This window comes from Ostrea edulis, chromosome 4 (assembly GCF_947568905.1).
Source record: "Ostrea edulis chromosome 4, xbOstEdul1.1, whole genome shotgun sequence".
Lineage (NCBI taxonomy): Eukaryota > Metazoa > Mollusca > Bivalvia > Ostreida > Ostreidae > Ostrea > Ostrea edulis.
Genome location: NC_079167.1, coordinates 59,410,638 through 59,437,430, shown reverse-complemented (window position 1 = coordinate 59,437,430; position 26,793 = coordinate 59,410,638). Strand labels below are relative to the sequence as shown.

The 26,793-nt window shown below is 33.8% G+C and overlaps 1 protein-coding gene across 25 annotated transcripts in view; it reads right to left on the bottom strand.

Annotated features, from left to right (window-relative positions):
- Positions 1 to 17,178, bottom strand: part of LOC125668506 (spermatogenesis-associated protein 1-like) — a 40,273-nt gene extending 23,095 nt beyond the window's left edge. For 24 of the 25 annotated variants that reach the window (XM_048902728.2, XM_048902730.2, XM_048902731.2 and 21 more), the window contains exons 1-3: positions 16,974 to 17,178; positions 6,502 to 6,608; positions 4,690 to 4,807 (exon numbers count right to left, since the gene is read on the bottom strand). In XM_048902728.2, the coding sequence (XP_048758685.1) occupies positions 4,690 to 4,807; positions 6,502 to 6,608; positions 16,974 to 17,042 (294 nt within the window). In that variant the 5' untranslated portion in view covers positions 17,043 to 17,178. Of the gene's footprint in view, positions 1 to 4,689; positions 4,808 to 6,501; positions 6,609 to 12,249; positions 12,744 to 16,973 lie in introns of those variants that run through there. The other variant, XM_048902729.2, reaches the window with a different exon arrangement.
- Positions 17,179 to 26,793: the final 9,615 nt, after the last annotated feature.

Below are 26,793 nucleotides of genomic sequence, written 5' to 3'. Positions count from 1 at the left end.
ATGTGAACTACTGCCAAGATTGAAAGCCCACCAAAACATTGTATCAAAGCTCCCTGACAGATTTCTGCCAAGTAAAGTCCATGATCTGACAAAGAAAGGGTTTCTTTTACAGTTCTGTCTAGAATTGAAAAGGTTTAAGATAGTGAACATGAATTTCCTCTCACATCGCATTTAAATGCACGGCAAGGACTAAAATTTAATTTCTATAGATTATTACCCTTAGCACATTTACTGAGCATGTTCAAATAGGAATTATATTCAGACCTCTATCTTTCACCAAATTGATTTTTCAAACCTTACACTGTAAAATATAACATAAAAATCAGCTTATCATTTAAATTTAATGGACTGTAACCAGTTATTACAACTTTCATGGAGTTTTTACAGACTCATAATGGGTGGAACACAAGGAGAAGCCAAGCAGCTAATGAAAGTCTGTCTGTCTTTGTTTATCGACTGAGACAAAACAATAGATCTGCATTGTGTTGTACGATAATGAGGCAACTATTGTTCATTCATATAAACTCTATCATAATGTCTAATCTTTCCATACCAGTAGTAGGAATATTTTAAAACTACCACGAGCAACTATATGATACAAGTTCGTGCTACATAGTACGTGTACAATCTAGCTCATTTCAATTATTAAAAAAAAGAATACTTTTTCTGCACGACTCTAGAAAAATGGATGCATTTTTCATAATACACTGGGGGAAAAACAAATACCTCCCCGTTTTAGTAATTGTTCACCTATTAAAGTACTAAAATAATCTTATGGATATTTCATGAATTCAATTTGATATCATTTGGCTCTTACCCATGTTAGTTGATAAACTGGTAGTGCTTATTAGATTTAAATAAATAGCGACTAGACATTTAATTATCAATTTAATATCACTTATTCATACTCAAGGCTTAGAAGATAAATATTGAGGATTTCCGAGACAATAGATAATGATGTGTTCGAGATCCATTCCATATTAACGATATTTACACGTAAACTGTAAGCCTTGCCAAAATGGAGCAACCTGTTATAATTCTATTTAAAATAATTGGAGAGTGTGTGTATTTCGGCTGATTATATATATAAAAGCACTGGTGAACATAGGTCTGACCTAGCTGGCACACTATTCAAGTAATAAGAGTATGTTTCTTTCTAATCCATACAGAATAGGCTAATCCATGGAATATACCAAATTTTGAAGATTATAGATATAAAACCGTGAAATGTACAAAATGAGCCACTGATGTTAGGTACTGTATATCACTTATATTTCACGATCTTGTCTTGCATGATATACATATAGGATCAGTGAGGAGACAATTTTCATAAACATGTACTTGTTGGTCACTACAAGTATATATACAAATCTATTCATATGAACCTTACTTTCTGTCAACAGTGATTTTTTAAGACCCATTTTAGGTCCGAATATCGGCCCTTTCCCCTCCCAAAAGTTACCATTTCCCCCCCAATTTAACTTGCACTTTTCCCAATAACAAAAACTGGCGGAAAACATATTTGTTAAAAATTAAGTTTAATGTGAATAGTTTATGTACGACATGACAAAGACGCATCAATTCTAGTAAGATGATTTAGAAAGAATGGTTGAAAATTTAACAGCTAGCTTAAAGAAAAGAAAGTTAATATATGTAAAATAAAAGAAGAATGACATCAATTTGTGTTTGATTTCTTGTTTGATATATTTGGCATGTATACAATAATGTCTAGGTTTTCCCAATTTGATCAAAATGTTGACTTTTTCCCCCAATTCGAAAGCCACAGGACCCTTTTGAAAAATGTTGACAAATCACTGTGTCAAGGCAACATGTGAGTATTTAATGTTAATATATAACAAATATGAAGTTCTTACAAATAAAAATCCTACAATAGTTACATTTCCAATGTTTTTGGATTTAATATCTTTAAAAATTGTAATGAAAGTCATTTCCTCCTGAATGTGCTGCAGTTGTGAACAATGCCCGTATAAATCTTCATAAACATCATATAGTACATCTATTTCAATACGTGGGAATTCTGACAGAAATGAAAGTAGAATGTAAATACAGTTGTATAAAGAAAGAAATTTCATTTTTGAAAATACATGAGGGTAGGAACTGCGACTTCACTTCAGCATACTTTTTATGAAATGCTAATATAAGATCATCATACCATCACAAGTGTCATAAACTTTCATACCTCACTGAGTAGGAGAGTTTTCGAAAGTTAATATATATGGTGCATCTCAAAACTTGTCATCATAATGCACAACTGGTGATTGAAATGCTTATATGTCAAAATAAACACATTACTCCATATATCACATTGTACTATTACTAACCAGTACTTTGATTTTCAATGCATGTATAGACACTAAATGCCCTTTATAACAATCCCTTACAGAGAAGCATGAAAGTGCATGTATATCACCTTCTAATTTGCATATATGTTTTCTAGGAAACAGGTGGAGGTAGATTTTTATAGCATATTGAATTGGTCTCTATACAAGTACAGATGGCACTGTCTAATATTACACCTGTCCAGTCCGTTTTACTGTGCATTCCAACATCAAATTTCGTCCCCAATTCTCTTACTTTTGTTATATATAATACGTGTACTGTCTTATCTAACTCACTGTCTATTACGACACACAATTTGTCTCCCAGTGCATGTTGGATGAGACAGGCTTCCCTGAAATACAATACTGATAAAAAATGTCCTGGGACCAAGGGTGCATTCTAAAATATCAACAGTTTGTCTTTGCCACGAGATATATGATCAATATATTGGTTTACAGGTTAATCTGTACATGATACAGAGAAACAGCGGGACTGGAGGAATTTCATTTCTTTGAATTTCATTACACCTGTGCAAATAGTTGCATTTATATTCATTTTATCTGTTTGTCTATTGTAAAAAAAAAAAGATATCATTAAATCAAACTGAAACAGGACACCCATCAAAGTTTCACTATTTCAATTTGTGAAAAAAAAATAGACTTCCTGATTTTAAGATACAAAAGAAGCATCTGAATTTGTTTAATGCAAGTTTATATGGCTTCCAAAACATCTGAGTTTTCAAGCTTTGGATAACTGGAGTGTTAAACAAACATTCAGAACCCAACTTGAGTGAACAGCCCTCATGAAAATGAACATGTTTATGCATTGGACACTCCCCTATTGATAAGCCCTTGAGAAACTAAATTAGACCTCTACACATTTATATCCATATCTAAATTCTTAGCTAAAGTAAACAATGATATCTTTTTTTAACCTTGCTGAAGATCTGTATTTGAAAACATGTATCAAGAAACATAAATACACGAAAACAACGTCATTAGCTTTACATAAAGTCCTACTTTACTTTGAAAGTATTTTTAAGTAAATTATTGAAAGTACTTGAATTCAATAGAATACAACTATGGATTCCAGGTGTCTACATGGAGAGCATTATATATATAAGGCATGGTTATTGTCTTGAAATATAAGTGATGTTTGGGTAAATTTGATGGAAGGTAACTTATCGGCTTGTCAAGCCCCATTCAAATTAAATCCAAATATCACTTATATTTAAGACAATTACAATCATTTATGGACTTTGTTTCGACTACAACATGAACAACTTTGTCTCTTTAGCGCAATTTTGAAATGTCCAAGGATATACTGGGACATTGACCAAATATCAGTTGGTTTTTTGAGTTATTTTGCAGGACACACACACACATAACATATTTCCTTGCACTTGTGACAAAAATCAATGTGGCACACTGAATCAAAAGTAACACATTTCTTTCAAATAGTCACACAAATCACAGGCAAACAAGGATCACAGTATAATCAAGATATAAATCATTCAATCTAATTATCAAAAGATTAATTGATCTCTTTCTCATTCCATTAGTCTTAGAACCCAAAAAGATGAAGGCAGAGTTTTTGCCCCCTTCTGTGTTCCTTACACACAGGAAGAATTTTAATTACAATTGAATGCCATACAATACCAATTTACCCTATGGCTCCTTGCCTCAAGTCAGGGGGTGTTACAATTTTGAAACGGTGCCTAGTACAAGAATCAGCTGGTGTTGACAGCGTAAAAGATGACATTCATTGTTTCTGTATAATACGATCTACTTGAGGCAAAATACGACTACAATGGCTGTCCCATTCCTAGTGCTCAAGATATTTAATAGGCATGAGCACCCAACCTGATGATATCTCTCTTTTTTTGTATACACTGCCTCTTAAATTGTAACCTTCAATATATTTGAGACTCGTATATAACTCATAGCCCCTTTTTCTGTTCGTGATTTTATCAAAGAAAATTGGAAATCAACAAATTTAATTTGTGCAAAGGTAGTAAAGAATTGCTTTTGCTATTAACAGCAAGGATCAAACTAAAATTTCCATATGTGATGTTTAAACAATTTACCTATAAAATTAACATATTCTCTGCATGGCAATAAAAAAGCCATTTCTTAGTTTAATTGTTTGCAAACATTTAAAGGCTTGCTATACTGGGTATAATACTTAACCTTTGAATCAAACATGGTTCAAAGAACAGATTTATTCTGGTACTCTCCAGAACAAACAAACACACTATTCAAAATCATCCTTTTCAGTTGCACTTTAAATTTGATAGCTGTCCTTTCGGGAATTTGTAAACATGGAAGGTCTGTAAAATACACAACTCACCCGTGTGATGCTTCGACCCACACTTTTGAGGAAAACATAGTCTCTGGGGAGCATTTCCACCCCCACTTGCTGATCCAATTCATCACGGAGATCATACACTAAACGCTCTGGGTGTACCCTGTAAAATATGGGATGCAGAAGTTTGAGAGAGGCAGAAGAGGTACATGTGTTTCTAGTGCACAACAAACAAAGCAGTTGAATGAGAATTTAGTCAATCCTTTTTTGAGGTTGTTGAGTTTTTCACCCTATCTTCAGAGAAGACAGTGTCCTCCAAATGTTGCAATTTCCAAACAATAAATATTTGAGAAACAAATATATCCCACCATGTGGCAATATTGAAAATGATCAACTTTAAAATTTGAATTTCTGTAAATGACAGTGAAAAATATGCGTTATCTACTAGTCAGGGGCAACCACAATACTAAGTTTGATCTCTCAAGATACAAAGCAGACATTTGACCACTGACCTTTAACCTGGTGACCTCAAAATCAGAAGAAGTCATCTATTCCTTAGGTAGAACCAGTGTACCAAGCTTGATGTCTGTCAAGCAAGGGGTTCTCAGAATATTCAGCAGAAAATATCTTACTATGTTCAGTTTGTCCCTTGACCTCAAAATCAATAGGGGCCATATACTCCTTAGGTAGACCCAGTGAAACAAGTTTGATGTCTATCAAGTAAATGGTTCTCAAGGTATTAAGTAAACAATATATTACTATGTCCAGTTTAACCCTTGAACTTTAATTTTGCAACATCAAAATTAATAGGGGATATTTACTTCTAACCAAGAAGTGTGCCAAGTTTGATGTCGATTATATGACAAGGTGAAAAGAGTTTTTAAGATAGCGCAGACAATATCTTACTATGCTCAGTTTTACCCTTGACCTACATGTAGTAATCTCAAAATCAATAGGGGTCATCTACTGCTTATAGGTAGAACCAGTGTAGCAAATTTGATGTCTATCAAACAAGGAGTTCTTGAGATACTGAGCAGACAAAATCTTACTATATGTCTGGTTTACCCTTGACCTTTGACCTAGTGTGTCAAGTTTGATATCTGTAATGCAAATTGTTCTCAAAATATTGATCAGACATTAACTTCCAATGTTAAGTAGGGTATCTCTTGTCCTTGTGATCTCAAAATCAATAGGGTCATCTACTCTTTTGGGGAAACCAGTAAAACAAGTTTGATGTTGGTCAATCAAAAGGTTCTTACAACAACATTTGGTCTACCTACCGACAGGTGCGAACCAATACGCTCCCCCCCCCCCCCCCCCCCCCCCTCAATGGGATCATAGATAAAAATAATGGATATGCATCCACTCTATCTGATAGGCAACACAAAAATCATTTATACATTAGTCTGGATGTTAAACAATGAAATTGAACCCTTTCAGATATACTAGAAATCAAAAGGTGTAAGACATTTAATTTGCTCGTAACTAATAATTTATCCATGCAGTAAAACACTTCAATATTTCACAAGACTTTATATGCAATCCTACCAAACTTTTTCGGGGTGCTATATTTTTTTTGTGAATGTTCAATTTCTTCACTATCATGAATCTGAGGAACTCATTTTCACAATGAAGCAACCTCATGAATTTAGTATGTAAAAATCAGGTTCAGATTTAATACCGAAACACACTTTATATGAACATTATTTCATTACTACGCTTATGTACAAGTCATAAGAACCTGACTTTCCTGCTAAATGGATTTAAGTGAATACATTAAAGTTATTGCCAATAAGAAGTTATTTTCATAACTTTATATGACTGTTTAAAACTGTCGAGCTTAGCAGTGACACTCACCTGATGATTCCTGCAGAGATTGTCTCTGTTACATTCTGATTTAAGAAGTTGTTATAGCGTTCCCTCCAAATGTCTGGTGGCACTATATATACATGAAGGTCTACAAGCTGCAACATAAAATAAATTCTTTCAAAATTTAAAATCAAAATGGAAAATACCTTCTATGAAGTAATACATCCTTGTAAGCTTATTTAAGCATTAGATATTCATTCATATTTAACAGCAGCTAGTGTGCAGACCAATTGGATGTAACACATATTGGCATGTTATAAAGATCTTTTTACACATACACATGTATCAGCTACTGTTATCTGTAAAATAAATGTAAAACAAAACAAAACCATTTAAAACTTATATTTGTGTTATATTCAAATGTCATTTTTCCTTTATATTTCAAATATCCAAGAAATTTCTGTGCTTGTCAATCAACAAAATGTAACAGCCACGGGATAGAAATGGCTGCTTTCTTGAATGTAGGTGGATATATTGGCACTGAGATGTCAACATGATTGTTATATCGACATCATGATGTCAATGGACATTAATGTTATTGTTGTACCCTTATGATTATTTATTTTTTCCATAAGAAAAATCAGTTTTGAATAATATAAAATATATCAACGAAACATGTTAAAATGTCTCATGATCATATTCAATTGCAACAAATTTAAGTTAGTAATTACGCACATATTAATGACCTTGACCTTTACTCATTATGGTCCAGCATCTTCCTTGTACGGTAAAATGTATTAAAAGCAAGACCAAGGTTAACAGAGATGATATAAAGACAGGCACACACACACCCCCTAATCTTAATTTTAAGGGCATAAACATTGTTACTAGTTATAAGGCATAAGATTTGGGTGGTGTAGTTTGAAATTTCTTAAAGCTAAGGCTGTAGAACATTAACTGACAAGATTCAGCATTCGTGATTGTCATCTGTTACAGTCAAAACACTCGACGTCACAATGAAAAGGGCAGACACAATTCAGACGGAGAATGTAAAATAAGTATCAGGTGATGAAGATTCAGTGCAGACGACCTTGAAGACAATGGATTGAATTGTAGTTTTTGAAGGCAATTCCAATCCATTTTACAATTACATGTATCATAACAAACATGATGGATAATAAATTAATACTGTAAAAGACCATCCTGTTTTTACCTTTAATTTACGTCATTCGAAGATTAAAGTTTGCTATAATTGAATTCTAATCCATTTTTAATCTTCAGTGCAGTCCTTGTTAATTAAAAGCACAATGAAACACTTTTCAACAATAATTTCGTCAAAATGAAGTAAAGCATCTTAAATAGGAATGTCCAACACTGAGTTTTTTAAACAAATGATAACCGCAGTATATAATCAGTTTTCAAAATTTGTAAGGTTTAATGCCCCACTTCTAAATTTCTTCACACAGTATACCCGCACTGAAATTCGAACTTGTGAACAGAAATCAGAAGCTGATGCTGTAACTGACTGAGCTACATTGACAGCGAGTTAAATATAGATGGAGACAGATTAACTTATGATTTTAGTTCAAAAGGAAGTATTTCATATCAAACAGAGATGTCCCACATCTTCTTAATTACTAAACATAGAAAGGTACGATGATAATGGACCAATTTCCTTCAAAATGTATATCAATAAATTGTATGCCAAAACAAGAGGAATTAGTTGGTAAATAAAATTTACGTTCATTGCAAATTATCGACTAAACATTAATGCACAATAATTACTTAATGAGGATCTCTTCAAAAACCTTGGGTTGATTTTTCTATTTTTGCACAGTGACATCCAATAATTCTTTTGGACAATTGTCATATTCAAATAAAAGTTCTACAATTCACCACAATGTATCAATAATTATCAATGCATTTCAGAAGCCATCAAATGTTTGCACCTGATACCCATCATATTACATGTAATTGCAAAGTGGAAAGAAATTGACTTAATAAACTACAATATCAATCCAATACGCTGAATCGTACCTGCCCATTTCATTTGTGATGTCAGATGATTTTGACTGTAACCGATATCATGACAGTCACATACACCGTATATTTCCAATCTTGCCAGAATATTGTTCTGTGGTCCTATCATGAATGCATGGTCTGACCATAAAGAGCTAAAAACAAAATGCCCCTCAACCTTTGATCTCAATGAAAAGAAAACAGAATACTAACAATTTTGTTCATGAATCAAATTTAAAGATACTATGGCATGACTATATGCCATGGGGAAGCATGAGGTCCTATGGTATATATGCCATGAAATTTACACGGGTAAACAAGCAAGTTTTGGAAGATGTGCCATTATATTCTATTCTGAATTCTATAAGCAGTTGTCACTAACACAAACACTACATAGTTTGAGGCTGAGTGATCAACCTCCTATAATTTACAAGCGAATTAAAAGTTCAACAACCTTAATTATAAACATAATGTCAATAGTATTAGCGGTGCCATATAATGTCATATCAATATATTAATTCACATATCAACTTCCTGGTAGTCCATATATCATAACTCAATGGTTAAGTTCAATATAAGTAAAAGAAAAATACTGCAATATTTATAAAGAAAAGAGGCCCACAAGCCTTATCGGTCACCTGTGTATTAGTAAAAAGTATCATTATAGCACCAAAGGCTACGAAATCTAGGAAAAAATTTCCTGTTCTGCACATCTAAGCTACATTCTGATATTCAGCAACAGTATAAAACAAGATGTGTTCTTAATATATATATTTAAATGTCCCTGAAAGTGCCTATACTGATGAAAGACTTTGCATAATGTAATATATGTAACATTTAACATGATATGACTATAATTTGGACCTGTTCTAGAGTCAAAACCCTGCATGGGGTTGCGAAATTCATAATTTTGGAGCATCCTTTTCTGCTTTTCCTATATATATGCATTTAGTTTTTATACCGTATCAGCAACTTAAAGAAGTCTTTCAAATAACTAAAACAATAATCACTTGAATAATTTTGGTCCCACCGTGGAACCATTAATCCCTTATCCCTGCGGTTATGAAATTTACGATTTTGGTAAAGGACTACCTACTCCGTCTAAATATCCTTGTCCCCAAGATGCTTCATACAAAATTTGAAAATTGTATCTTGTATCTTGTTTTAACGTCCCTTTCAAAAAATTTTCACCCATATGGAGACGTCATCAAAACCGGTGAAGGGCTTCAAATTTAGGCCTATGCTCGGCACTTACAGCCATTGAGCAGTGAGGGTTCATTAGCATGCCACACCTACTGTGACACGGGACATCCGTTTTTAAGGTCATCTCCGAGGACCCATGACATTCACACCTGATGCCGAGCATTTGGCAGTGGAACTGTCACTACCTGTTTTAACAACTTAGGTCTGTCGCGACCGGGATTTGAACCCTGACCTTCCGCTCTACCTCTACACCACCACAGCGGTTCCAAAATTTGAAGAAGAAAAAAAAATCAAGTGGTAGTTGTCAAGAACATCTACTCTATCTAAATATCCATTTAGTTTCAATATAATATCAATAGCACTAAAGAAAATGTTAATAAAATGTTTTACACACACAAGCATTTGGCCCAATCCTAGAGTCTGAACCTCTACCCCGAGGATCATGAAATTTTCAATTTTGGTAGAAGCCTTCTTGCTCTTCCCTTGCTATGCATTTTGTTTTTCTTGCAAATGTTCAGTTGTAGAGAAGAATTTTGAAAATTGGTCAAATTTTTTTTTACAGTCTTTGCCCCATCCCCAAGTCCCAAGGGGTACAGGAGCCATGAAATTTACAATTTATGTCCCCCTTCCCCAATAGATGCTTCATACCAAATTTGAAAAAAATTGAAATGGTAGAAAAATTATCAAGAAAAGTTTTTTTTAAAAAAAGGTTCAATTGTTAACACATGACTTATGACTGACAATCAATGCACGCTGACCCAAGTTTACTCAGGTGACCTAAAAATTTGAAATTGTTTTTGGTCCATAATACTGAAAATGGGTAACTTGGGACAGAAAATTGTGTCTCACAAGCACTCAGCTGTATGGTTCAGAAGTTTATATATTTGTATACCTTTTGAGATAAAAATCTCAAGTTAAATTATTATTGAATCCCAAAACTAGAGTTATTAATAAAAGAAAAACATCTTTGGGTCTATGGGTGTAAATGAATACAACGTATGACATAGATCAAATCATACATATGTGCAAAACCAACAGTTTTAAGTTGAAAAAAAATTTCAAAATGGTAAAATGAAAACCAACAATTAACACAATCTGTACCAAAAGTCCCAACTATACAAGTATGGCAATTTAATATAGATTTTCTTCTATATCTTACATTAAAACAAATCTTTTTATAGATATATTCTTTCATAGCTGTTTACAAGAAGGAACTCATTCAAATATCAATACAGTAAATGCTCAAATTACTTCTTAATGACTTTAAAAACTTCAGAAATTTTAGTGGCGTATTTGCATTTAAATGCTAGGTTATAGTTCTATGTGTTACGAAGATTATCAAACAAAGTGTAACTATTTAAATAAAGCAGGTGGGTTCACTGATGGTTTCCAAGTTACTTTATTTACAAAATAAACAATAGCTAAATAATTATTCAGAAGTTTAATGTGGCCAACATTTGAAACTGGGTGCAGAATGGGGAAGGGTTCAGGAAAAAACCCACTATAAAGCTATTTTAAAACAAAAAACATATAAATTGTACATCTGTATAAATACAATGTATTTGATACATGTGAAAGTATTCAATGAAGCTAATCACATAAAATTTTAAATGACATTCAAGAATAGTTAAGCCTCTAAGTCTATTACACTTTTAATCCCAACCACACTGAAGGATTTTATGCAACAAGTCTAGAAATTTCTTGTTCACGACAGGAATCAAGTCAGCATGAGTAGTATATATAGCACTTGGTGGTATGTGCCTCCATGTAGATTAGACTTAACGATAGTACGTCATTTCAACGGAATAATTACACAATGTCAGCAAGTGCTACACATGACCATGTACGTCAGATTGAAGGTGCATGTAATGTATGGGTGTGGTATCCCAAAACTATTAAAATTGACTTCAAGACCTCGGAAGTTTCACGTCAGTTATATTTCAAAAATAGACCGATTAACCAGTATTAACTTGTGTCTATATGAATAATAAATTGATTTCGAGTAGAATTTTCTTTCTGAAGAGTCAGGTTGGTGCCCTATGTTTGCCCACAAATTAAGACCAATCTTTGTCTCTGTTGAATCTGGCAAGGCACCTTATGTGGTTAAAAACTACCTGCTTCTCAGTGTTTAATCATATCTTGAGGAATACCCATAAGTCCAATACAAATGTTTGGTCACAATTTACCGCAGTGGCTAAAGAACTTAATCTATGATGGGCGATACCAAAATTCCTTGGCCATATTTGACCATAGAAATAACATCCCTGGTATACAATTCAAGTATGATCTCATGATTAATATTCCTTTTAGATGAGATATCATTCATTAATCATTGTGGCAGATAAACTAGGGCTTAATTTGAAAAGATAATCACTTAATGAACAGTGCATGTACCCTCTATCATATTTCCTGTCAAATTGGTACATGAGTTTACTCAGAAACCCAAATTTAAAACATGTATATCAAGCATGATTTGCCTGATTTAAGGAATGTACACCAATACTTTACGCATACAAATCTTGCTTCCTTAAAAGTCTGTCAAGTAATCCAGAATTTTTCTCTCTATACATATACCTGCCCTGATGACGGTCTCTTGAAGGTTTTATACCTTTCCATCAAACTCATTTTGAAAAGATAAATTCCTTCTGTGATGAAAAGAAATTCCAATTTGGGCAATGTATGGCTCTACAGAATAAAACAGTTCTTGTTTTCACTGGTACTTTAACAGCAAAACCACACTTTTAATGGCATCCCCTTAATCCATCTCTGGAATATTACTTATCGGAGGTTAACACCAACCGAAAGCTCAAAGCACACAAAGTTAAACTAGCCCCAAAATACAAATGGCTTAACGACTTTCCACAATGGGTCTTGGTTGCCTGTTAAATTTTGCGATCATCAAATATCAAAGTTGTCCTTATATTGAAATACTTCTACACTGATACACTGCATTGTAAAAAGAGTGCTGTTGGATAAAAACAATGTTTGAGTTAAAACACACATAATCCCTCGATTCCAATACAGCATTGCATGTCTGTAGAGTAAGAGCTTGGGATATATTGAAAATTTTATTCCTCTGCTATGTCCGTTCAATAGATTCTCGCTGGGACATATCCTTTGGCAAGTGAATGTAGCAAGAGCTTTTAATACAAAACTACCATTTACCTGGGTAGATTGCAATGTTTGTTTTCAGTTAGTTATATATGGGAGAATAAAATGAGGAAATCTAATGCTGTTAAATAGCTTTAGAGTAACACTTTCATGTTCCTGATAGAGAATAAATAAATATTAATCAGCAGGTTCAGAATACAAAACATTCACTTGGTACATGGGTTATTAAAACTGAAGTACTGACAACCATTTATTTGTAGTAGAAAATGGTTACAAAATCTAAAATTTAATCCTCAAAATGAATTTGCAAAACAATGTGTCATTGATTAACATTCGATAGACCTGCTTTATTAAAAATCACATGTATAACGGATTAAGGTTTCAACATGTGCCAAACCTGTGTGGTTGTTTTGATTTCAAAGGATGAGTTTAAAATCTGCTCTGCCTTTCAAAACACTAAGCAGATTCATTATGGAGTAAAGTATTAGATCTTCAATGCTTTTATATGTACAACAATTGTGCATGCACAAAGAGAGTGCCACAATTGAGAGCAGTCGCATATATTCGTACAATGGAAAGGACTTTTATGCTTACTCTGAAAAATTGTTATAAACAGATATGCACCAATCTAATAGGTGGGGTTGTTTGGTGGTGGTGGTGGTAAGGGGTACCTTTTTTGTCTACAGTAAGTTCAAATAACATGTGTTTCCCTAATCTAGTGCAATTCTATTGGAGTACAAAACATGAACTTGTCAAATAACTTGAATTGTTCTATATTACCCCCAAAGCATTTGGCTTTTAATTTGGCAGTGTCTAACGAATATTAGTGTACTCATCTAAGACTTCAACATATATATACATAAACCAAAATATTTAGACTCTTCAATTATCTATCAATTTTTGTTTTACATCAATACATGTGCTGAATTCAATGCTAATGCATACATAAAAACTTGGGCAGAGAAAAATACTACCCATTTTTTTAATATTGTGAGCAAAAAAAATTCTTTACATCAATAATGAAATCTATAATACCCAGTAAGAATACAAAAGACTAAAAAATTCAATATTTATCTATAGGATTGCAAAGTTCAAGTTTCTAAGTATGTAAAAAAAAATTTTTATATTTAAATATGGCAGAAAAATTTACCAGGTAATGGATTTACTACGTCGAGCTGATTTGATGACCACTTCAGCTACTTCAAAAAAATTTAATTTAAAGGTAAAATGTTTATTAGTTGCCATGGATCTTCCAGTCTTAAAACACTCAATGACCTTCCAAGCAATTTACTCAATATGTGATAGACATAAAAGTATTTTATTTTCCAAATGGCCCATACTAATTCACTACACCATTTACAAAAGATTTAAACAGATAGTATCTAGATTATTCGTGGAGGCCTTTCAGAATTCACCATTATTTGAATTTCAGTATACATGTATGACAGGAATATGTCCAGATTGTAATTTTCTCCCCTAAAAGATACAAGTGCTGTGTGGTACATATACAGTGCTTATGCTATCTGATTTTAGAAGGTATTATACCTTGTTCACTGTTGACAAATGGGATGTAAGAAAGATCAAATTACTATGTACATGCTCTTGATGTTTAATAGAAACCCCTATACAATGACTGAACTTTGCCAGATCAATGAGTGATAGCATTAAAAGTTTGAAAAAGAAAACGTAAAATCATTGGCTTTCCAACTATTAAATTTGTCATTTTTCTAGGACAACTCTGAGCAAGTATGATAAATCGGCATGTACTTATTTTAACTCATGCCATAAATGGAGACTGTAATTCACAAAATTCCTACTTGTCCAAATAGCTTCCTGGCGACTTGGTAGATTGGCATATTTTGTTGCAAATTTCAATACTTAGTATGATATCATTTCACATTTTCATTAGACAATGTTAGACAATTATTCAAACTAAATAAAAATTGAGAAAAAGTCCAGACAGAGATGTCAGAATCTAGCTTTGATCTCTCACTGATCACGAAGAGAAATTTTCTTAATTATGCTATATCTTTGATATCATCAGATCAATAATAAACTTCAATCAAGGTAATAATAATCTAAGTTTCCTCTCTAATACTATAGCACATCTATTTCACTTTTATCATATTGATTTATCAATTTTTCTCATCAATGGTAGAAAATGTCCTTTAAACACAATCCTTCAAACCATTAGGACTCATTTGAACAGGCTCAATCTTATGTTTACATCATTCTTTACTTGGAACACAAACTGGACACACACACGAAAATAGACTGTGTTTGAGGAGATTAGTTGAGATCTTTCTGAACATATAATTTTAGTTGAAAAAGATATTCACTCCTGGAGCAAGTGGTGACAATTTACACAAAATTTACAAAGTCCAATGTAATGACTAATATGAGACAAAATTCTATACATAGTAGTAGTCAGTATATCAGTTTTTTATTTACATAAAGCTTTTATAAGTTTTATGTGCAAGGTCACAAGCTAGCAAAAATTGAACTCTTAATTATCTCTATGACTTCTGTTACTCTTGTGCCAATTAGTACAAAGCCAGTATTGCATGTACAGCACAAATAATGAGGTCTCATGAAAATTTGCAGACTGCTTTATCATATTTATATATGTAGAGATAACTTGTGGAGCCAATATATCTTATTTATTGTACAGTCAGTGTGTGTTAAGCATAGTATTATCTCAATACAATCTACATCCTAATCTTTATGAAAATCCAACACCTACATTGCAATACTATTTTGAAAATCAATCATATATCAGATATTATGGATGTCTTTTATTTATCTAGTAATAATGGTTGTCAAATCAATGATGGGTTAAATAAATCAAAATTGTAAATGGCACATTTCTCGATTTACTTTACACTGCAATCTGTTGACAGATCATTAAAGGTGACAATTTACACTCTGTGTAAGAAAACAGTCGATTCTGACACACCTAGAGACAACGACAGACACTTCTGAAAATGAGCCAGACCACCATGGCCTATCAAACGAGGACCTCACCAAATCATGGCACACCAAGAGCCTGCTTTGTCCGAGGTCTTCGTGATTTCAAGAGAAATATTTAGATACAGAGGCATTTTTAGCTTCACAGTCGATAAAAGTTGCAAAATTTACTAGACAGAAGAAAAATTTATCTAAAATATTTGATAAATTTTATATATAATGATTTCAGAGAGGACTAATCTTTATCATAATGACTATACAAATTAAATTCACATTCACAAGCCAATATAGATTTCATTTCCTTTTTTAATCCATATGTTTCATTACACAATGTTCAGTCTCTAAATCAGCCTTAGAGGTATATATATGTTAAATTCTTTTAAGTTAAATTTTATAAGATATCAATACTACGGTATTCTATAAATAAAATGAAACATATTCATTCAATGTCCCTAGTAATAATTATATGTATCACTAAATTGCAACAACACCTGATACCCAAGTGTCGGATCTGCAAAGTTGATATAAGGTCAAATGCAAAAATCATATATAATTCACTGAAATAACCGATGTCACACACAATTAGATAAATCCTAAGGAAGACATTTCCCTTCTGAACAAATAAATAAGTTAAAATTACATTTAGAGTGATAGAGTAAACAGAGACGGGGGTCACAACAGTGTTATAAATACCAGAAATAGGTGTGTAATTTCTAATATCTAATAAAATTATTATATATACACGAGTACTACTACGATCATTTTATCCACTGTTTCAGTAAAACATGAAATGTCTCGTAACCCTCCCACTGCATGATCAAACTGTCTATAATTTAGTCTTTGTAAGGCATCCTACCTTTAATAAATTAACATGCATTTTTTTTTAAGGTTTTGTTTAAGTTTAAAATCCAAAATAGATTTGAAACAATTCATGTGCACTCTTACGAGACTAGCATTTATGCCTATTATAAGCGGAGGCCCTTATAACGTATATAGCCTAGAACGTGCGGTCGAACTCATCTTACTAAAACTTTGTTCATAATGCCCATATTGATTGTAAAATTTCTTCTCTGAGATTTCATTTTTCATCCCTTATGACAAATGACAAGTAAATAAACTTGTTCAATATACGCTTTATATTTTAAACACTTCACACTGTTAAACTTCAGATTGCGACACCTCACGTTAAAAGTTCAAAATGCGCACACACTTTTTCTTACCTCTGCTGATGGGGGTCTAATTTCTCTACTGCTTCCTCTGTAGGAACCATAACCGTTATTCCTACTCATCTTTTACAGCAACTGTCACATTATGTTTTTCTTACTATCCATACCGTATTTCACTCCATTTAAAACTCGTATGCACAGGTAGATAACTTCAGCACGGCGTATTGTTTCTAAGTTGGGGTCACATGACTTCCGTTTGGTTACGAACACCAAAGGGGTATAAATCTAATAACTTTGATGAGAACAAAATTAAATGTACTGAGTTAACAAACTTACGGCGCGGCGCGGCGAAGATTTATCTACCAGCTAAAGTTACGAGTATTGTTACGTTACGGCATTGTAACGTCACAATATCGCATGACATCACAATCAAATATTGGGTTTGTTCTCCACCACCAACAGTGATGCTTTACCGCTAATTTTTTTTTTTTAATAATAAACATTCATTTGCAAGAAGTGAAACTCTTTCCACTTTTAGAAACTTTATATTTCAATTTAAAAATCCGAACAAGTTAATGTATTTTAATTTGTTTAAAATTTACACTTAGTATTTTTAAAACATTCTACATGCCTTTTTCAAAGTTATAAAATATCAAACTATTTTAACATCTTTGGAAAACTATAATTTTAGTTGAAAACTTTTATTTTGTTGAAATTTCAAAGTTAAAACCAGATTTAGTATTTTGAGTTCTTGAACTTGAACTTCAAATATCAACCTTCCAAGCCCAGGTTTTTTTTTTTATCCACTAGAAGCTTAATTGAATTGTCTATAACTTGCATTACGTTGATCTGGTTAGTAAGATGCACTGAAAATGATTAAGAAATAAGTTTCAGTTTTTAAAATACATGAATGTATGAACTGCGAGGCTATATACTTTGTGATCTTTCTACAGCTGTAGATCGTTTTTGGCACGGGGGTTACTTTTCAAGTCACAATAGTATGGAATTAATGGCAAATTATTATCACACAGAGAGTTTTATGTAGGGACTCGCTCTCTTCTTCAAGACACATTCACGTGCGTACCTGGGTCCTCAAGAATCTGTTCTTGGTCTGCTATTATTGATATATATTAACGATTCTGCAGACAAAATGGTAACTTTTTGTAGATTATACGCCGATGACAATTCTCTATAACATTCTTTTAATAAAAATGGCTTTTCAAAGGCCATTTTTATTAAAAGAATGTTGTAGAAAATTATCATCAATCAAAAACATAGGCTATATTTTTCATAATAAAGAAAATTGAAAACTATCCCAAACTTAACTTCAGTGTCCATTAGAATATGTAAATCAGCACAAACATTTAGACATTATTTTCTCTCAAGATCAAGGATTATGAGAAAATTATACATTGAAACTTAATCCTAAAACATTATCGCTGATGTAATTTCTTTTATAGATCACGATTAGAATACGCCTCAGAGGTATGGGGTGGATGTATAAATCAGAACTAAATTAATCAAATTAGAAAAATATTAACTAAGTGCAGCAAGAATAGAATAGTTACAGGATTATCCTTGTTAGCATCGAGAGAATCTCTTTATTTAAAAACAGATTGGGAACCGCTTCATATCAGACGAAAAACAACACGATTAAACACAATGAATGATAACTCCAAACTATTTTAGACATTTTCCCCTGGTAAAACTACGGAGTGCAACACAAGAAACACTGAATCTCAAGATATCTAATGCAAACTTCAAATCTGTAAAAAAAAAAAAAAAAAAAAAAATCAAAAAAAAAAAAATCATTTGTACCAACTGTTATAGATTATTTGATTTCCTGCTTGTTGAAAAATTGAAGATGAATATCAATACTTTTTATTTTACATGTCCTAGATATAAAGAAACCAGAAATATTCAATTTCAATGGCGTATTTGGAATTAGCAACTTGCGAATTGTCAGCACACGTTCTTCTTTGGAGCGACAACTCTCTTATTGATATACAGGCTTTATCCAACAGAGTGATCGTTTTGATTTAGCAGTTCTCTAAGCTATCAACATGCGCTAGTTACAATGACTGTTTTACCATTCATATCAAAAGATTGATCGCTATATATATACATGTATATGGGAGAAAGCGTTTTAAGTTTCAAGAATTTGTGCTCCATTCCTTTTTAGATTCAGTTACAATAAATCATGTTCAAACCAACTTTATGAAGCGTGCTAGCTAGCGTGTTTTAAAACTAGCGTGTTAGCGTGTTAACTAGCGTGTTAGCGCTTAATGACAAGTATGTCGGTGTGAAGTGTTGTGCAGTCCATGCTTTTAAGTACTTTCAAAACTGAAATTTATTTTGTTTATTTACATTCATATTTTTAGAAAATAGATGTGCTATATTTATCAAGATGCATACGCATTTTGTTTACAAATTGGCAATCACTATACAGTTTGTAAAGACATCAAAGGCAAAACACTGGAAATGTAGATTGATTGATTGATATTGTTTAACGTCCCTCTCAAGAATTTTTCACTCATATGTAGACGTCACCACTGCCGGTGAAGGGCTGCAAAATTTAGGCCTATGCTCGGCGCATTGAGGGTTCTTTAACGTGCCATACCTGCTGTGACACGGGGCCTCGGTTTCTGCGGTTTCATCAAGGACCGCCCCATTTAGTCGCCTCTTACGACAAGCAAGGGGTACTGAGGACCTATTCTAACCCGGATCCCCATGGGATTGTAGATACATGTATCAAGAATGACAACTGGGATTTCTACAGCTCTTGGAATTAGGCGTAAAAAGAACAGAGATGGAGGGGGAGGAAGAAGAAGAGGAGGAGGAGGATGGGTGTAATGTGCACTGGACAAAAGACCCCCCCCCCCCCCCCTCGCGTTCTCAAAACATTTTTGCAAAATAATCGGCATTGAACAATTTTTTTTAGAGAAACTATCAAAAATGTATCACATAAATAACCGCGACCAATTACTTATAGAATTAACCCAGTAAACAGAAACATCAGGTCAAGGGTTGCATACTTACTAAATGTGTTCAGGTGTACTTCTGAATAAATCAGTATTCGACTTAGACGGTAAACACCAGAATAACCCATGGGGACTAGAAAACTTATTCTAATGGAGTCCTTAGGATGGCCTTTACGCAGATATATTTACATTTGCAACTGTTTTCTCCTACATAACACTATTACGAGCAATACCATAGGGGCTCGGTTGTCAGATATTGAAGTATTGTATTATTTGTTCCCGAATAATAAATTGAAGTTTTGCATGATTTGTGTCCGAATAATGAATTATATGAATAAAATCCACCACCAAAATCCTCTTTTTTCGAGGTTATTTTAAAAGTACTTTTTTTAATGTACACATGATACACCTTTTTTAAAACCTTGAAAAAAGCGGATTTTGGTGTTGGATTTTATTTATATAATTCATTATTCGGACACAAATCATGCAAAACTTCAATTTATTATTCGCGAACAAATAATACAATACTTCAATATCTGACAACCGAGCCCCTGTGGTCGCTCTCACTTACTACAGAAATCTATCAATAGATGAAATCAACATCACAAAATGTATTTACGGTTTTATTTGTATTCCAAGCAGTGGACTTTCATCCATATTTGATAAAAGCATTTCTGTAAACAATATTTTACTATTGTATGTCTAAAATTTCGTCTGCTACAACTTCACCCTCACTGGTATTAAACTGATGATAGTAACGATCGTTACTATCATCCCAAGATTCCTGAAAGACCACATTTACTTATTATATCTATTTGTATTGTTTATTTGCGAATGATATGTAGGTAAGAAATATCATACACGAGCAACAATTACGATCAGGTGTTATTTTATCTTTTATACGGCTCATATGAACAGAAAATTCGTCGTTGAAAAAACAGCGAGGATGATAGTAACGAAAGTTTTACGTTAAGTCATCATTCATTTAAAAAAACAGCGAGGATGATAGTTCATTCATTCATTCAATCTTTATTTCCCCCTTGCGGAGATTTCATGTTGTAACATTTACATATATTTAGAATACATACAGAAAATCAAAATGATAATATATATATATATATATATAAGAAAAGAACAGAGATAGAAAATTAAAACAAAGAAAACGTATGTACATGCATATGGATAAATGTTTACATAATTATGCTTTTAGTTGTACTCTAAATTTTGCGACAAGGCTCTATTATAGCACGCGGTGGCTCCACACAAATTTTGCACAAAGACAAATAAATTCTTTTTTGCTCTCTTTCTCTAATAATATTGTGGGTTCTACTCCTCCAAGTAATATAAAATATAAAATATCTTCACTGAGCTGCGAAAGCTCTACATATAAATGGACATCGAAATTATTAATTAGGTTGTCAAAGAAAGAATCTCTTATGCAAGTTGTGGATGGACACCCCAACACAGCATGTTGATACAGATTTGGCCTAAAAAAAACGGGTGGAATGGTCCAGAGTTTAGCTAGGAATCTAATGAGTGGAACTTCATCAAATGAGAAGTCAAATTTCCAGAGTTTAATAGGAGAGATTACGTTGTGGAAAATTTTAAATATTCGGAAGTCTGGATCGGCTTCCATACGATTTCTCCATTCCTCCGTATGTTGGTGATGAATCGACTGTTTAACTATATATTTCCAATCTTTTTTTCCAGGGAATTGACCAACTTCAACAAATGATCGTAAATATTGTAGTAAGTTGTATTTGATTAAAATTTCGTATATATCTTTTAGAAATCCAGAAAATTGTTTGATGTCACCCTGCAAAAGGTCATATAATCTAAATAAGAAAATGTTCTTTGACAGAGAGTTAGTGTCAAGTTTACACAGCTTTCCAAAAAATACTAATTTTCTTTTGTCTATTTCCGAAATGATGGGATGTAATCCAATCATGATTTCACACATATCCGATCTTGTTGAAATTTTCATGCCTTGAATATCCTTTGTCACAAAATGTTGAAATTTGTTTAAAATTTGGAAATCTGTTTGTTTTAGATTGTTCCACAGTTCACATCCATACAATACGGTAGGTAATACTATTTTCCGGTAGAGTTTAACAAGAGTTAAAGGGTGTGTGTTGTGGGACAAATCATTCCGTATTGCAAAGTAAACCTTCCTGCCTTTGTTACAGCTGTCCGTTGTCCGGTCAATGGTTTTGAATCGAGAATGTTGAATAATACCCAAATGTTTGTAACTATCATTGATCAAGATTTCATCATCACCTAATTTCCAAGTTTGCTGTGTTGGGGGTCTACCCTTACCAAACACAACTATGCTAGACTGTTGAGCGTTAAAAGAAAAGCGCCATAAACATGAATACTTAAATGCAATGTTTAACATTTTTTGTAAGCTAGTTGGACTTGAACTTAAGCATGCAATGTCGTCAGCTAATGTCGGGTTTGTTGACTTTACATTGTACACACCGAAATTACTGCTTACACTTTCTAAGCAATTTAATAAATCATTAATGAAAACACGATATAAAAATCCAGACAATACACCGCCTTGTCGAACACCTTGCTTAATTTCAAACCATTGAGACATGGTACCATTTACAGCCACTGTTCTTTCATTACCGATATGACATTCATCTATTATTTTCCATATCTTACCATTTAACCCCAATTTATAAAGTTTTACCATGAGATCTTTTCTCCAGACGGTGTCATAAGCTTTCTTACAATCTAAAAATGCAACATACACAGAACTTCCGTGATCAATGTAATGTTTTATTGTCTCTTGTAAATTAAAACCTGCGGTAATGCAACTCAGATCCTTCTGAAACCCGTGCTGCTGGGGATTCGGGAATCTAATTTCACTAATTATTGCATCCGAAATTCTATTATGTAGTATTTTCTCAAATACCTTTAATAGACATGACAATAAGGATACTGGTTGGTAACTATCAGGGGAGTTTTTACTCTTACTGTCCCCTTTGTATATAGGGACAACTATACCTTTTTCCCAATCAGTGGGAATCATTCCGCATTTGATGATTCCACAAAATAATTTGCATAGATAAAAAGTGGCTTTATGTCCACCATATTTTAGATGTTCCGCTTGGATACCATCAATACCCGGTGCTTTGCGCAATTTAAGGGAGTTAACAGCTTGGTTTACCTCCGACTCGGAAATTTCGTACTCGAGGCGTTTATCGCATTCGTTTTCAGATTTGATGATATCATATAATTTAGTGATGTTTTGCAAGTTTTCCTCGTCGTAGTTGCTGTTGTTTTTAGGAGCATATATAATTTCAAAGTATGTTGCAAATACATCAGCTACACTTTGAGGGGTGTTTGCAGTTATACTACCGTACTCAATTTCCGGATATACCCTGTTTTGCCGGGGTCGTTGTCTACTTATTAGTTTCCAAAATAGTCTAGTGTCGCAGCCGGCTGCACTATCTATATCAGCATAGGTTTTCTTTATATACTGTTCAAATGCTAGTGATTGACATTTCCGAAACCGCCTTTTCGCGCGTTTGTAGTTAAAATATGATATGTGATGCATTCCGCGGGGTCTTCCGTTCCTAACCCAAATGCTTCTCATTCTCCTTTCTTGAGCGTGAGCTTCCTTAACTTCTCTCGACCAATACGGTTTACTGTGGGGGTTGAATTTAGACTTGGGAATGACAGTGTTTGCACTTGTTGTGATACATTTAACAAATGACACGCAAAATTCATTAATTTCGGGGAGGGTCTCTGGTACATTATTTCCCATTACCTTTTCTAGTTGGTGGGTAACTTCTCTTTCATAGATTTGCTTTGAGTCATTAGATATTTTGTGCCATGCTGGAATTTTGTTGGTAAGTTCAGTAAGATGATGTTGATTGCTATGTATATTGTAAACCGCTAAAACGGGAAGGTGATCAGATGTACTTGAGAAGGTCCCCTCACCAAGAATTTCATAGGAACTGAGTGACATGTACATGTGTGTATCTGAGAATATATAATCTAACATAGTCCCAGTACCCGTAAATGTATATTTACATTCCGGCGCTTTATCATCACCCAACATATGATCAAGGTGGTTTCGTTTTACAAAATTTCTGAGTTCTTTTGATTTATACAAATTGCACTTTTCATTGTCTAACTCCAAACAACTTGCATTAAAATCACCAGCTATTACAATATGACCATATCTTGAATAATAATTGTGTAATGATAATATCCTATAAAGAGAAACGTTCTAATGAACTTGATTCATGTGGGAATAATGGAACGACCTGACTTCCCTTGGAGTGGACTACTCCAAGGGTATATAGATTGCTGCACTGCAGAATCTAAAAGAGTTGGAAGTGAACAGCAGTGGAGAAGCTCGGAAAGAAAAAAGAAAAATAGAAAGAAGAAATTAGAGGTAGGGTAAAGCAGAAACCAGTGGCAAGAAACCCAGGGAATTGAGGTGGAGTGCTTTGTGAAGTAAATCTGAAGAAGATTGAGACACAAGTGCTTCACTCTCAACAGGAACCGGGTACAGACACACGGTGAAATAAGAAAGCCCACCTCGTACATTGTTTCCATTGATTATATAAGTGATTGAAGTATTACCCAATTAGAGAAAAATCATTATACCAATCATTATTAACTCAGGCAGAGTTAGAGGAAAATTATTATATTATCCCTGAGAACCCAGTACAAAACACGTTACATTTTGGTGGCAGCCGGTTCAGGGATAAAATTGTAGTGATTTTAATATAAGTTTATTTCTTAGTTTTTAATTGGCTATTTTTAAAAAGTAACATATACCAGGTGTATTGTTACCGGGTGCTAGATACCGGGTGTATTGTTACCGGGTGTTTTAAACAAGGTGTAGTGTTACCGGGTACTGTATACCAGGTTCAGGGGGACTGTGTATCGGAATTTTGAATTAGAAAGGTATACAAATAAAAGTAGAATAATAGAAATATAAGGATTTTGTTTTTGTATTCCGCAAAAGAAAATTAGAAATGGATGACAAAGAAGCTGACCTTTGGGCTGATCTCAGTGCAATAGATGCTAGACGAGAGAAGTTAAAAGGAACATTGGATAAATTGAGGTCTACGCCTTATACATCTAAACCGTCTTTGATACCGGATTCTGGGGTAGATGTAAGACACAAATCCGATACTAGTATAGACGAGCTGACGTCTCGATATGCCAATACTGGAGGTGCAAGAGTTAAACCAAACACTGCTGATAATTTTGGTCATTCAAAATATCCAAAACCAAATTACTCTTTTTACCAACAGGACACAGTAAAGAAACAACAATGAATACCAGTCATTACGATTTTCTAACCCCTCGATCAATTGAACAACCGATTTTCTCTGAGACGCCAATTTCGGGTAGTTTTCCTTCTTATACACATTGTCCCGGGGCTACATCAACGACGACTAGTGTAACGTGGACATCAGGACTTAGTGCAGGGAATGAACCACATCTAAACCTAGGCTTAAATCGAAAATCGACCTCGAAAGGCAGTGCTGAAAACAATCTCACAGAGTATACCATGGGCAAAACTATCATGAAACCGGCAACGTTTGATGGCACATCCTCTTGGATAGACTATAAAGCTCACTTTGAAGCCTGCTGTAGTATTAACACGTGGAATCCTCGACAGAAGAGCTTATACTTGGCAGCGTCTTTAAGGGGACAAGCACAGACTGTACTTGGTAACATGAAAACGAGTACAACGTGCACATATGAAGATTTATGCGAAGTATTAGAGGCTAGATTTGCTCCTGCAAATCAAACCGAACTGTACCGAGCAATGTTGAGGGGAAAACGCCAAAAAGCGACAGAGACTTTACCAGAGCTAGGGGAAAGTATGCGTCGTTTGACTCATCTTGCATACCCTACGGCACCAAGTGAGGTAACTGAAATGATTGCCAAAGACCAGTTTGTTGATGCATTGTCTGATTTTGACATGCGACTCCGTGTTCAACAGTCTCGACCCAAATCTTTAAATGATGCTGTGAGATTAGCAGTCGAAATAGAAGCGTTTTGCAGAGCTGACCGTCAACGTAGGCATGATGTTGGATTTGCTCGAGGTGCTGCAAAGGACCAAGCAGATACAACTACATATACAGGACAGAGTAGCATGGGTGTAAATGAAGAAGTTTTTAAGCTTCGTCAGGAAATTCAACAGTTCATGAAAGATTTGGAGAATAAGATATCAAAATTGTCTGCAAGTAAGGGGTCGTCCGAGCCTACTGATACAGGGCAGTTCAGTAGTTTTCCTTTCAAATGTCATCATTGTGGGAAGCGCGGGCATAAGATAAAAGATTGTTATATGAAGCCAAGGTCAAACCAAGAACAGACACAAAAGAATTCTGTTAAATCCAAAGCAGATAAGCATTCCGAAAGTCAGTTCAAGGGCAAAGGCTATGAAACAACATCTAATACGGCTACTATAAAGAACGCTACAGTGGGTACAGAATCTGGTTTGTTTATCAATGCGTTTGTAAACATGGTTCCATGCAATTTGCTAGTTGACACCGGTGCAACATTAACAATTCTTGCTGACAGAATATTTAATGAGATAGAAAGGACAGATCCTTGTTATTTGGAACCAGTTGCACAAAACATTGTGGGCGCAAATGGAACTCCCTTAGAAGTAAAAGGAAAAGGACATTTCAAAATCCAGCTAGGGGAATATAAGTTTGAATTTAAAGCTGTGGTGGCCAATATTAAAGCTGACGGAATTTTAGGTCTTGATTTCCTTAAATCAAGTCATTGTTTAGTTGACATATCTCAAAACAAAATGTATGTACATGGGGTAGAGCATGAACTACAGTTACAAGGCCACATTGGGTGTTTTCGCGTAAGTCTGACCGAAACTATTGTAATTCCACCTAGAA